This window comes from Microcebus murinus, chromosome 16 (assembly GCF_040939455.1).
Source record: "Microcebus murinus isolate Inina chromosome 16, M.murinus_Inina_mat1.0, whole genome shotgun sequence".
NCBI lineage: Eukaryota > Metazoa > Chordata > Mammalia > Primates > Cheirogaleidae > Microcebus > Microcebus murinus.
In genome coordinates this window covers 41,035,635-41,046,804 of record NC_134119.1, presented here as the reverse complement: position 1 = coordinate 41,046,804, position 11,170 = coordinate 41,035,635, and the positions used below count along the sequence as shown (strand labels likewise).

At 41.3% G+C, this 11,170-nt stretch overlaps 1 protein-coding gene and 1 non-coding gene across 2 annotated transcripts in view; both read left to right on the top strand.

Moving 5' to 3' along the window:
• Positions 1-38: 38 nt before the first annotated feature.
• The window catches only part of LOC105879710 (sorting nexin-5), a 28,002-nt gene continuing 16,870 nt past the window's right edge, over positions 39-11,170 (top strand). The window contains exon 1 of the mRNA XM_012780143.2: positions 39-224. Coding sequence (XP_012635597.1) covers positions 174-224 — 51 coding nt within the window. The 5' untranslated portion in view covers positions 39-173. The remainder of the gene's footprint in view (positions 225-11,170) is intronic.
• LOC142861513 (small nucleolar RNA SNORD17) lies at positions 6,773-7,009 on the top strand. Its single transcript, XR_012912738.1, has one exon. It is a non-coding gene; the product is annotated as a small nucleolar RNA SNORD17 (small nucleolar RNA).

Genomic DNA, 11,170 nt, shown 5'->3' with positions numbered 1-11,170 from the left:
GCTCCCGGGGCTGCTGGGATGGTGGCGGAGTCCCGAGGCCTCCTGCCGCCGTCGGGCAGGGAGGCCAGCGGAGGCGGGGCTGTGGCCGCCCCTGAGAGGCGCCCTGGCGGCGGCGGTGCAGCCTCTTCTTTCCTCGCACAGCCAGGAGGCCCCTGCTCGAGTCCCGCGTCGCCATGGCCGCGGTTCCCGAGTTGCTGCAGCAGCAGGAGGAGGATCGCAACAAGGTGAGCTCCGTCCTCCCCGCCTCAGGCTCCAGGACTGGAGGCCCCGCCGAGCTCCTGGACCCCTACATTCTTCTCTTACCCTTGTGCAGGGCCCTGGCTGCTCGCGGGCTCCTCAACGCGGGAAGCACCCGCGAGACCCCGAGCATCCTGAGGGATTACATCCTTCTCGAAGGCTGCCTTAGGCAGCCCCTGCGCACCCTCCTATTTTGCTAAGGAGGGAACCAGGGACCGAGATTTTACTCAGAAGCCTTCACCCCGGTGCCCAGTACCGAGCGGACGCTCGGCCAGTCTCAGGCTAATCCCTGGGGAAACCAGAATGTGTTATATTAAACCTTTTTAAAACTTACTTTGGCATCGTGGTGTCTGGTAGGCGAAAGTGAAATCCACTTAACATGCAATAATCGACAGAGTTTGGGTTTTTGCCTCCAAAATTTCCTGCTCCCCCGCTTTGAGAAAACGGTCTTTTTGGCCCAAACAACTGAGGAAATTCCACCAAGTCAGCTATGTGAAGCATTTTTCTTAGAACTTCATAAATGCTAAACGCTCCTTTGTGGGATTTGTGTAATTTTTAGTAGGTGGTCAAATACTTGGCTATCTTGGTATTTATTTTTAAAGCTTGTCTATTTATGTAAGTTATCCTGAGGCCACGTATATCTTGAGGTCTAAAAGATTATTAGTGCAATAAACTGTGGTTATCATAGTCGATTAAAGATTCAGTGAGAAGTCTCCGTTCTTTTATTGGTCTTTTAAATTTAAAGTCTTGTTAGTTTTGCTGTGATACAGGTTGCAAGCCACAACCCTGTGTGCAGGATGTCGACATGTAAAATCTGAAAGTACAGGGCTGCCTAAAATTTAAGTAGCTTGGAACCATCTTAAAAATTTATACCTCTTTGAAAGTGAAAAGCACCATGATAGAATCTTCTAGTTATTAAAACGAAAGTTCCAAAGTGGCTAGACTGTTCCAACAAGAAAATCCGTTGTTTTGTTAGTTGCTGAAATAGAGTTTTATACATGGGCGATCTTGGTTGGGATATCTCTTTAAAAGTTGAAGTTTCTTACTAAAACTGAAGGTGAGAACTTGAGACTATTATTCTTTAGGTAGTTTCTCCCTAAAGTGTAGATACTGGGTAGGAATTTTGATAGCAGTTTGTTTTCTGGTGGATTCTTTTTTCTAGCTCTCTTGATCCAGAATCAGCTTCGTAAAAGGACTTGATTGCCTCAATCTACCTCCTTGTTTATTAGTACAGTATATTGCAACTGGTTTTTAGAATGATTTCCCCATCCTGACCCTCCAGGAAAATTGGAGGAAGGTTATGAAGGCTATTTCCTGCCTCCTAGTTTTAGAGGCTACCAGAACTTTGTCCTTATCTGTAGTGAAGAGGACTATGTAGCATTGTTTTCCTTCTGATTTTTTAAATTACATAAATAAGGAGATAAAAGTAAAATATTACCCTAACATGTGGCTTCATTTTATTTCTTCTCTGCTGATACTAATACTGTGCTGTGGTGGATCATATCTCTGGTTTTACAGTTAACCAAAAGAGTTTGGGTCAAGTATGAAATAATAAGAGGAGGCCAAGTCTTGGACAAACTCTTCTAGCTGTAATACAGTTTTATTAGTTAACTGAAGTCGTTTTCATTTCTACTTAAAATGTTTAAGTTTAAATGTTCTGATTATTTACTTTGGTTTGCGATTCTTATGAGGATGGGGTTAAGACCTGGCAGCAAGGTAGAAAGCATAATTGATTAAGATTTTGAATGCTAGTACAATACTCATTTTGACTAATTCTGCAAAACTGAAGAGAGCTGTGTCTGGTAGCAGGACACTTCCATTTTGTAACATCTTTTAGCCCAAGATGTTGGAGTTTCTCAGAAAACAGTTCCATGTTTGGTTTGGTTCTTATCTAGTCCTCTACTAATGGGAAAAATTGTATTTTGAACTTCAAATGTAGAAAACTTGGGTTTTACGAAGTCTGGCACCATTAGGTTCCACCTTTGTGGTACCTAAGAAACTGCCCTCTCTCATGTTGACAGGATGAGAGTTCTCATATGTCTGGGATTTTTAGTGGGTAGGCAGAAATCATTGGGGATTAGGCAGAAAGAACCTTGTTCTAAAAATAAGTTACCTCTATCTCCAGTCATCTTTTACTTTCTGGGTTCTACAGGCCGCCTCTTTCCCAAAAGTCATTAAATAGTTGGGCACTGTATTTAGGTACCCACTCACAAATTTACTGTGTGTCTTGGGGGTCTTTCTCTGGGGTTGAGTCATGTTCCCTTTAGTCTAACAAAACCTGTGGCGAATTGAGCACAACAGCATTGTTTGTAGGTGTTGGAGACCTGACTGCCTCCTGGGACTTTTCTTTGATTCTAAAGATTCTTTAGATTCCTCTGCTTTATGACTGTAAATGGACTGAAGTAAATTGAGCACATGGAAGGGAAAAGTCCTGCAAGGAGGTTGAAACCTGTTCTTACCTTTCCCAGCACTTGAAAAGGCTAGGTGGTAATCCTTCCCAGCATAGTGCAATTTTTTTTTTTTTTTTTTTTGAGACAGAGTCTCACTTTGTTGCCTAGGCTAGAATGAGTGCCGTGGCTGTCAGCCTAGCTCACAGCAACCTCAAACTCCTGGGCTCAAGCAATCCTTCTGCCTCAGCCTCCCAAGTGGCTGGGACTACAGGCATGGGCCACCATGCGCGGCTAATTTTTTCTATATATATTATTTTGCCAATTAATTTCTTTCTATTTGTAGTAGAGACGGGGTCTCGCTCTTGCTCAGGCTGGTTTCGAACTCCTGACCTCGAGCAATCCGCCCGGCTCGGCCTCCCAGAGAGCTAGGATTACAGGCGTGAGCCACAGCGCCCGGCCATAGTGCAATTTTTAATGAGGGGTTCTTCCTTGACAATAACAACCTGGCCTTAACTTTTACTAGTTGGTTACATGGGTTTTGTTAGATGGTGTCTGTCCTTCTCATACCCAGTCATTAACGTTATCACTTAAATGCTGCTGCTCTGTTTTGCAGGTAAAAAGATTTTTGTGGGTTTTTATGCTGATGGAAGCTGCCTCAAGGGGCACTGGTGTCTCTATCAGCTAGGATGAAAGAGTGTCCTGCAGTTTGTTAGCAAATCCAAATAACCAAATATCGTAGACTGAAGTTTTATGCTATACTCGTGATTTTTTTCTTTTTTAAAATAAGGAAGTATAACTTACCAAAGCTGCCCACACCTTGGTTCTGGTTCAGTAACTTGCACACAGTGTCTTAAGGTCCCCATTTGTGGAAACTACTTTAGCAGGTCGTGATCTGCTCACATTTTTTGGCTGTAGGTAGAAATGGCCAAGAGGCTATAAGGATTTTCTAGATTTTACTTTTAAGATCTAAATTCGTATTTGGTGAGATCTAGTGTTGACTAACTAATCTAGAGCTGTAGTTTAAAAGAGGGTTTCCCAATCTAAGCACTGTTGACATTTTGGGCCTGACCATTTTTTCTTCTTGGGGATTATCCTGTGCAATGTAGGGTGTTTAGCAACATTCCTGACCTCTATCAGCTGACCATCTCCTCCCTTCCTGTTGTTGGAATAGTCAAAAATATCTGCAGAGATTGTCAGAAATGTCCTGGGGGGCTGGTGGAGAGACTATGGTCCCTGTTTGAAAATCACTGGTTGACTTGTAATCCTAGCACTCTGGAAGGCCAAGGCAGGTGGATCGCTCAAGGTCAGCAGTTAGTTCGAAACCAGCCTGAGCAAGAGCAGAGACCCTGTGTCTACTAAAAATAGAAACAAATTAATTGGCCAGCCAAAAATATATAGAAAAAATTAGCCGGGCATAGTGGCTGTAGTCCAGGTACTCGGGAGGCTGAGGCAGAAGGATCACTTGAACCCAGAAGTTGGAGGTTGCTGTGGGCTAGGCTGACTCCATGGCACTCTAGCCAGGGCAACAGAGTGAGACTCTGTCTCAAAAAAAAAAAAAAGAAAGAAAGAAAGAAAATCACTGGTTGAAACTGACTTCTTTCTAAAATGGTGTGGTATGGGTGGGGTCAAGTTGTGGTATTATGCCAGTTACAAATTTTTCCAGGTCTGTGATCAATAATTTCTTGCCTAAAGAAATGCCACATGAAATAAGCATTGTTGAATATTTTACACCAATATTGAGGAACCTTATCAAGAGGAGATAAAAGGGTTTTCATCAGGGAGTTCTGGGCAGTCAGGGTTTTAAGGGGCAGCTGTGTACTTACTGTGCTTGTGAGTGAAGTGCCAGCTATGGACATAAGAAACCTGAGCTGCTTGTGCCACAGTACTTGTAAAGCATGGTGGGCTAGAATTGAAGTTCACTGAGAAACATGCTATTGAGAGGAACTTGATTTAAAATTCTGTTTTTATTATCAGAGCCTTGTTGCTTTAGCAAATTAGGTGAGAACAATTGTGTAGGTCGGGACCCTTGATTTCTCAAATGGCCAGTGGTCAAAGAAAGGTGCAGTAAAATTAGTATTTAGTGAAACAATGTAACTTAACGATCCCAATTTTTAGAAGAGACTTATTTCAGAGGTTTGTAAGGTTCTGCCTTTTCTTTTTTTTTTTTTTATTTTTTTCTTTTTTTTTTATTTTGGCATATTATGAGGGTACAGATTTTAAGGTTGCCTTTTCTTTTTGAAACTACAAAAGAAGATGGCTGCAGGATGTCTTGTCTCATGTGAATGTGGCAAACAGGCTTTTTTAAAAGCATAAATTGAGAAGTTCTTTGCATGATCTGACTTTCCCCCAAAACAATTTCTTTACCTTCGATACCTTATTATTTTCTGATAGGCCGTCAAGGTACTCTTTTATTTATTTATTTTATTTTTCTTTGATTATTTTTTTAATTTTTTTAAAGAGACGAGGTTTTGCTTGTTGCCCAGGTTAGGGTGCAGTGGTGCAATCATAGCTCACTGCAGCCTTTTTGTATAGATGGGGTCTCGTGTTTCCCAGGCTGGTCTCAACTCCTGGGCTTGAGCTCAAAGCAGTTGTCCTGCCTCAGCCTCCCAAAGTGCTGGGATGATAGGCATGAGCCCTCAAGCCCAGCCTCTGAGGTACTCTTAAGAAAAGATATCTCTCTTAAAAGAGAGACATGGAAAATAGTCTTAACTGTTCAACAACTCAGGGCAAACCATAAATAAGAAGGAAAGAAAGTGTTATTTGCAGTATGAGGGGTAGAGGGATGGGACTGAACTTAGAAATTGGGTCCTTGGCTTTTTTCCATTTTACATATTGGCATAACTTTTTCAGGCAGTCAGTCCTGTGTGGTCTGGAAAGAAAAGTGTAATTTTCTCAAAATAGCTGCTTATGTTAACCTGTGGTTTGCAGTTTTTGCCCAAAAAGTTCAGTTTCTGAAGGGCACACTCCTAAGCATTCTATGCAGGATAAATGGTGAAGAGTACAAATGCAGATGGCTCTGATTTCAGGGCTTTCACTTGATCTTTCAAGATGAGCACTACAAAGCTGAGACATTGTGCTGATAGGTACTAGGTGGCAGCTGGTGGGTGATAAAATGACCATTGGGGTTTGTTTTTGTTTTTTTAAAAGAGAGGTGTCATGTTGCTCAGGCTAACCTCTAACTTTGGAGCTCAGGTGGTCCTCCTCCCTCAGACTCTGGAGTAGTAGCTGGGATTACAGGTGTGTGCCACTACTCCCAGTTTAAAAGAACATCATGATCCTGTTTCCTCAAATACTCAACTCTTAGATCAGCCCCCATTTAATCAAGCTCTATTTTTTAACATTCTAAGTATCTTTTTAAAAACATGCTTAGTAGTAACCATCCTCCAAAGTAGAATGAGAGAAGTATGGAAACCCACATTTACTATAATAAGTATATACTGCTACTTTGTTTTTTTTTTTCATAAACAAGTTTTTTAACTTAAAGTAGAAACATTTTATGGGATTAAAAAATTCTTTGCAATTTCCACAAGTAATATTCAGCCTTCTGAGTGCTACACCTGAATGATCTGGAACATTTGCTATTTGCTGTACCTCAGACTCAAAACAAATGTCCAACCACAAAACAGCCTTCTCTCCATACTGCCATTTGTGCCTCAAACTGAGATGACCAGCAAGTTTAATTTCAGATAACTCTACCAATGTTGCAAAACCTCTTTCCATCTCAGGGTGATGATAAAGGGCAGGCCATGAATCTTCTTAAGTACCCTCATCCACATGAGTAATAAGGAACATGTCAGCTTTGTGGAGAACAGCTTGTCTGGTTGATATAGGAGGGAACTTTTGGGAGGGGCCTTCATGGAGTTCGATAGTGGGTGAAGGGCTTCAGTGCTAAATGAGGGTGATTGATGTTTCTGGTTTTCATCATGTGTTGGTGCTCTTTCCCTGTAGCAGTGGTGTGTTGATTCCCAATGGGATTTCTCTGCTAGGAGGTCTTTACAGATCATAGACAGCTTAACCTTTTTGCTTTATGAATTCATTTGAAAATAATTTAGGTGCCTAGTAATGAGATGAATTTAAGGCAGTAATTCAACTTAATCTCTCTGGTTCCTTGTTGAGATTCCACCAGTGCATGGACCTGCAGCCTTGTGAAATGATGATTCAGTTTATCCATTCGCTGAGTGCGCTGCACTGACCTCCTTCCAAGCCTCAGTTCCTGTTCTAGAAACTTGGGGCTACATAGCCTCCAAATGCCCTGCTCTCTGCAGTGTTCTACTGTCGACTGCTTGGGTCTTGGTAGACTATTGGTAAGGATGGTTGGTGTCAGCAGGGATAGGTCCCTCTGGGTCCCATCTCACAAAGATGAGTGGTGCAAATCTGATCACTTGCTGCAGCCCTTTGCCTAGCATTTTATTAAGCTTGTACCTGTGTGACTTTTATAGCTATTATCTATGATAGTAGACTGAGATCTTTTGGAAGTCCTTAGTTCTGTTGAGGACTGAGATATGATATTGCTGCCTGGATGAAAAGAAAGGGAGAACCAATTGGGGGAAGGGTGGTTGAGAGGGTATACCTGTAAAAGCAGAAATAATATATTGCTTATAAGTTAGTTCAGCTGTTTTTCTGGACCCATGCCACAATGAAAAGCTGGGATTGAATACAGATACTGGTTTGGTTATCTTCAGGATGGAAGAAAACAGTAGCAATTGAGAGCATCAGTCCCTAACGTTTTTGGCACCAGGGACTGGTTTCATGGAAGACAGTTTTTCCATGGACTAGGGTTGGAGTGTCGGTGGGATGGAGAGCTCAGGCAGTGATGCATGGCCCATTTACTAACAGGCCATGGACTGGTGCTGGGCCTCAGGATTGGGGGCTGCAGATTTAGAGTACCAATACTAGAACCATAAAAGCAGGGTTTGGGGAAGGATGCGGTATTAGAATTTCCTAGAGCACTTTTTCCTGTGAGTTAAAACAGTAACCAAGTAATACATGTAAATATGTATCCTGTAGGTCTTTAATATTTGCAAAAATTAATGCAAATCTTGAGTGTAGTGTAACATTTTTTTATTTCCTTGCTAATGAGTATTTAACCTAGCAAGGTGTGAATACCTTGCCAGCAGAAATTGTTTTGCTGTAATCAAAGTGAAAATCTGATCAAGGAGGCAGGGTTCTTGGCTCCATGCTGTGAACAGACCATTCATGGATGATTTGTTATATTGGCCCTCTCCCTGGGAGAAGTTTTCATTCCCTAGGCGGTAGGATGAAGGATAACAAAGCAAAAATCCTTAGAGGGGAGAGTAACAGTTTGAAGGAAGACATACTGTTGTAGCTTACTGGCTGAGTACATGTCTTCTGCTTCTGGAATGGCAACTAGAAGATTTTTAAATATATATAAGGTTACTGGGGAGGCTGGAGTAGGAGGATCCTTTGAGGTTGGGAGTTTGAGACCAGCCAATATATCAAGACCCTGTCTCTTAAAAATGTGTATGAGTAATCTTTTTTATCTGTAGTAGTTCCTTTGTGATATGTGAATAAACATGGAAATATAGGGGCAGGGCTAGTATCGTGTATTGCATAAACTTCTTACATCTTGAAATAGTTTTGTATTAACTGATTAAATAGATTTAAATAGTTATTCAACTAGCTCCCATCCTGGCAGATCGGAGTGACTGGAATTTTTTTTTTCCCTGTGTCTTGTCATTTTGGCTGCTGTCACCATAACAACTCAACATTAATTGCATTTTTGTATGCATTTTTTTTGTTCCCCTTATGGTTTTCAAATTTCAGAGAGTCTTGCCTTTTGTGTTGTGTAGTCACTAGGTGCCCTTTGCCATGTGAGCCATTAACCCTTTTGAAGAGGGAGCTTTGCTGGTGGTATTAAGTTTTGTGCCAAAGTGAAGCTGATGAACAGGTGAGAAAATGCATAGGGATCTCGTAACAGTTTTTCTCCTTTCAAGGAAGTGCCTTAGTTCTTTTGCCAAAAGCATTCAGATTTCTTAAAGCAGTTAAAAATGTGTCTTCTAAATGAAGCAATGCATGTTTGCCCCTTATTTCTTCTTACTGCAACAAGAGTAATTGTACTCTTTATTATAGGGATTGATTTGGTAGGACAAAAGTATGTTGGGAGCTGAACCTCCATCTAAAACTTTGGATATGTGATGCAGTGGTTTCTAGGGAAATCTGTAAAAGTCAGTTTTAAAACTTAAATCCATTCTGTGGCCCAAGTCAGAGACTCAGTGTTGACCATCAGGGCTAAGCAGTACTCTGTGCTTCAAGATTAGGGGATAGCGGTGGGTGAAAGGGGAAGAGTGCCACCTACTCCTTATATACTTTGGAGCCTGGGGTTTTATTTAGCAAGTACTATGGCATGGGACTGTGGGGTGTTGGTTTTGTTGTCAAAGCATAAAGAGGAATGCTGAACTTTTAATCATGCTTGGTGCTTCCGGAGTGGGGACACAAATGCTGACATAGGAGCTCTAAGCATTTCACAACTTTTTGCCAGTATTCTCTCAGATAATTCTTAAAGGCCAAAATACAGACTGTTGTGTGTTACTTGCTTATTTGGTGGTTAAGACTGTCATGTCAAGTGGTTGGATTTTTGTTTGAATCCCTTTGTAGGGTGAAATGTCCAGGCAAAAATGGCTGCTGGAGAAGCTGGGATGCTTGATACCCTGCTATAGAAGTAGTCTTTCAAAACCTAGTTGTTTTCTTTATTCCTTTGTGTCTTCATCACTCTCTTTTACTACAAAAATATTGCTATGCAGACCAGAAAGGAAGACAGATACAGTCTCGGGTATTATGTCTGCGTGATTGGGAATATGGGAAAAGAGACAAAACCAGAAGATTCAGTGGAATGAAAAGCGGCTAAAGCAGCTGGTAGCGTCCATTGTAGTGCTTACATGAACCTCATTTAACTGATTACATCTCCCTTGGGACCTCCCACCCTAATTCCAAAGGTAGCCCATGTGGAGTTTCAGGCTCATAGTTTGCTCAGCTTGCAGTGAGCTGAAGTGGAATTGTCAGCACATTAAGTTGGGAAGTACTAGAAACTGGGATTTCTGACTTTAGGAAATGGAATCTAAGGAATTGTGAAATACACCTTAGACTCATCCTATGAGTTGTCCCATCTCTCACTGATGTCCATTGTCACTTAACATCTGGTCCTCTTTATTCCTGTACTTGGACTTGCCTGACCCTGGCAGATAAGCATAAAATTGGTAGAATGGTCAGTGTTTCTTGGCAATCACATTTCAGTTTATATCTTGATATTTTTGAAGGCTATCTTTGCCCAGTGGTAACTTATCAGGAGGAGGAAGCTTTTATCAAGAAATATGCTAGAGCTACAGTTACAGTTAGAGTATCCCTGACCTTGAAGCTTTATCTTTCTTTGCAGAGATCTCATAAATGAACATGTAAAAATTAAGCCAAACAAGCAGATATTTCATAGGAGTCATAAATTCAGTTGGAAGGAAAAGTACTTAGTTGAGATGTCAGGACTATTGTTAAGCATAATGTAATCCTACTAAATAGCTGATATTTTTAATAAAACCAAGTTCTGGTGACAATTTGAAGCTTATTTCTTAGAAGAAAGCCATTGTTACAGGGCTACTTCGGTTCTCATAATTATTATTTTTTACTGATAGTGCTTACAGAAAAAGGGAAGTACTTAAAAACTTGTAAGATACAATGGGAGAGAGAAGTAATACTTGCATTTTTAATGAATATATTTAGTCTTTCTGTAGCTGATTGGGCTGTTTTGCAAGTTTTAGAGGTTGAATTCAACACTTTTTTTTTTTTTTTTTCCTCACTTTGTTGCCCAGGGTAGAGTGAGTGCCGTGGTGTCAGCTTAGCTCACAGCAACCTCAAACTCTTGGGCTCAAGGGATCCTACTGCCTCAGCCTCCCAAGTAGCTGGGACTATAGGCATATGCCACCATGCCCGGCTAATTTTTTCTATATATATTAGTTGGCCAATTAATTTCTTTCTATTTATAGTAGAGATGGGGTCTCGCTCTTGCTCAGGTTAGTTTTGAACTCCTGGACTCAAACGATCTGCCTGCCTCGGCCTCCCAGAGAGCTAGGATTACAGGCGTGAGCCACTGCGCCCAGCCTGAATTCAACACTTCTTAAGCTTTATTTTGCTTTTCTTTTTCGCTTTGTTTAGTTTCCTCCTTTTCTGCACTTAAACTTTATTTTGAAGAAAATAATACACAGGGAAATTTAAAAAATTTTTTTAGAGACAGGGTCTTGCTCTGGCCCAGGGTGGAGTGCAGTGGCATGATCATAGCTCACTTGTGACCTCGACCTTCTGGCCTCAAATATATTTCCTGCCTCAGCCACCCAAAATGCCAGAATTATAGGCGTGAACCACTGTGCCCAGCCTAGAAATTTAGTTATAGGGAAATACTTCATCCTCTTAACTCTAATCTTCACTTGAAATTTTCCCTGTGTTGAGTAATCTAGAGTTTATGACAATTTTACTTTAGTGCTGGTTACAGTATGAGGAGGAATGGAGAAACTACATGCTTCTTCATGAGTCCCTCATGC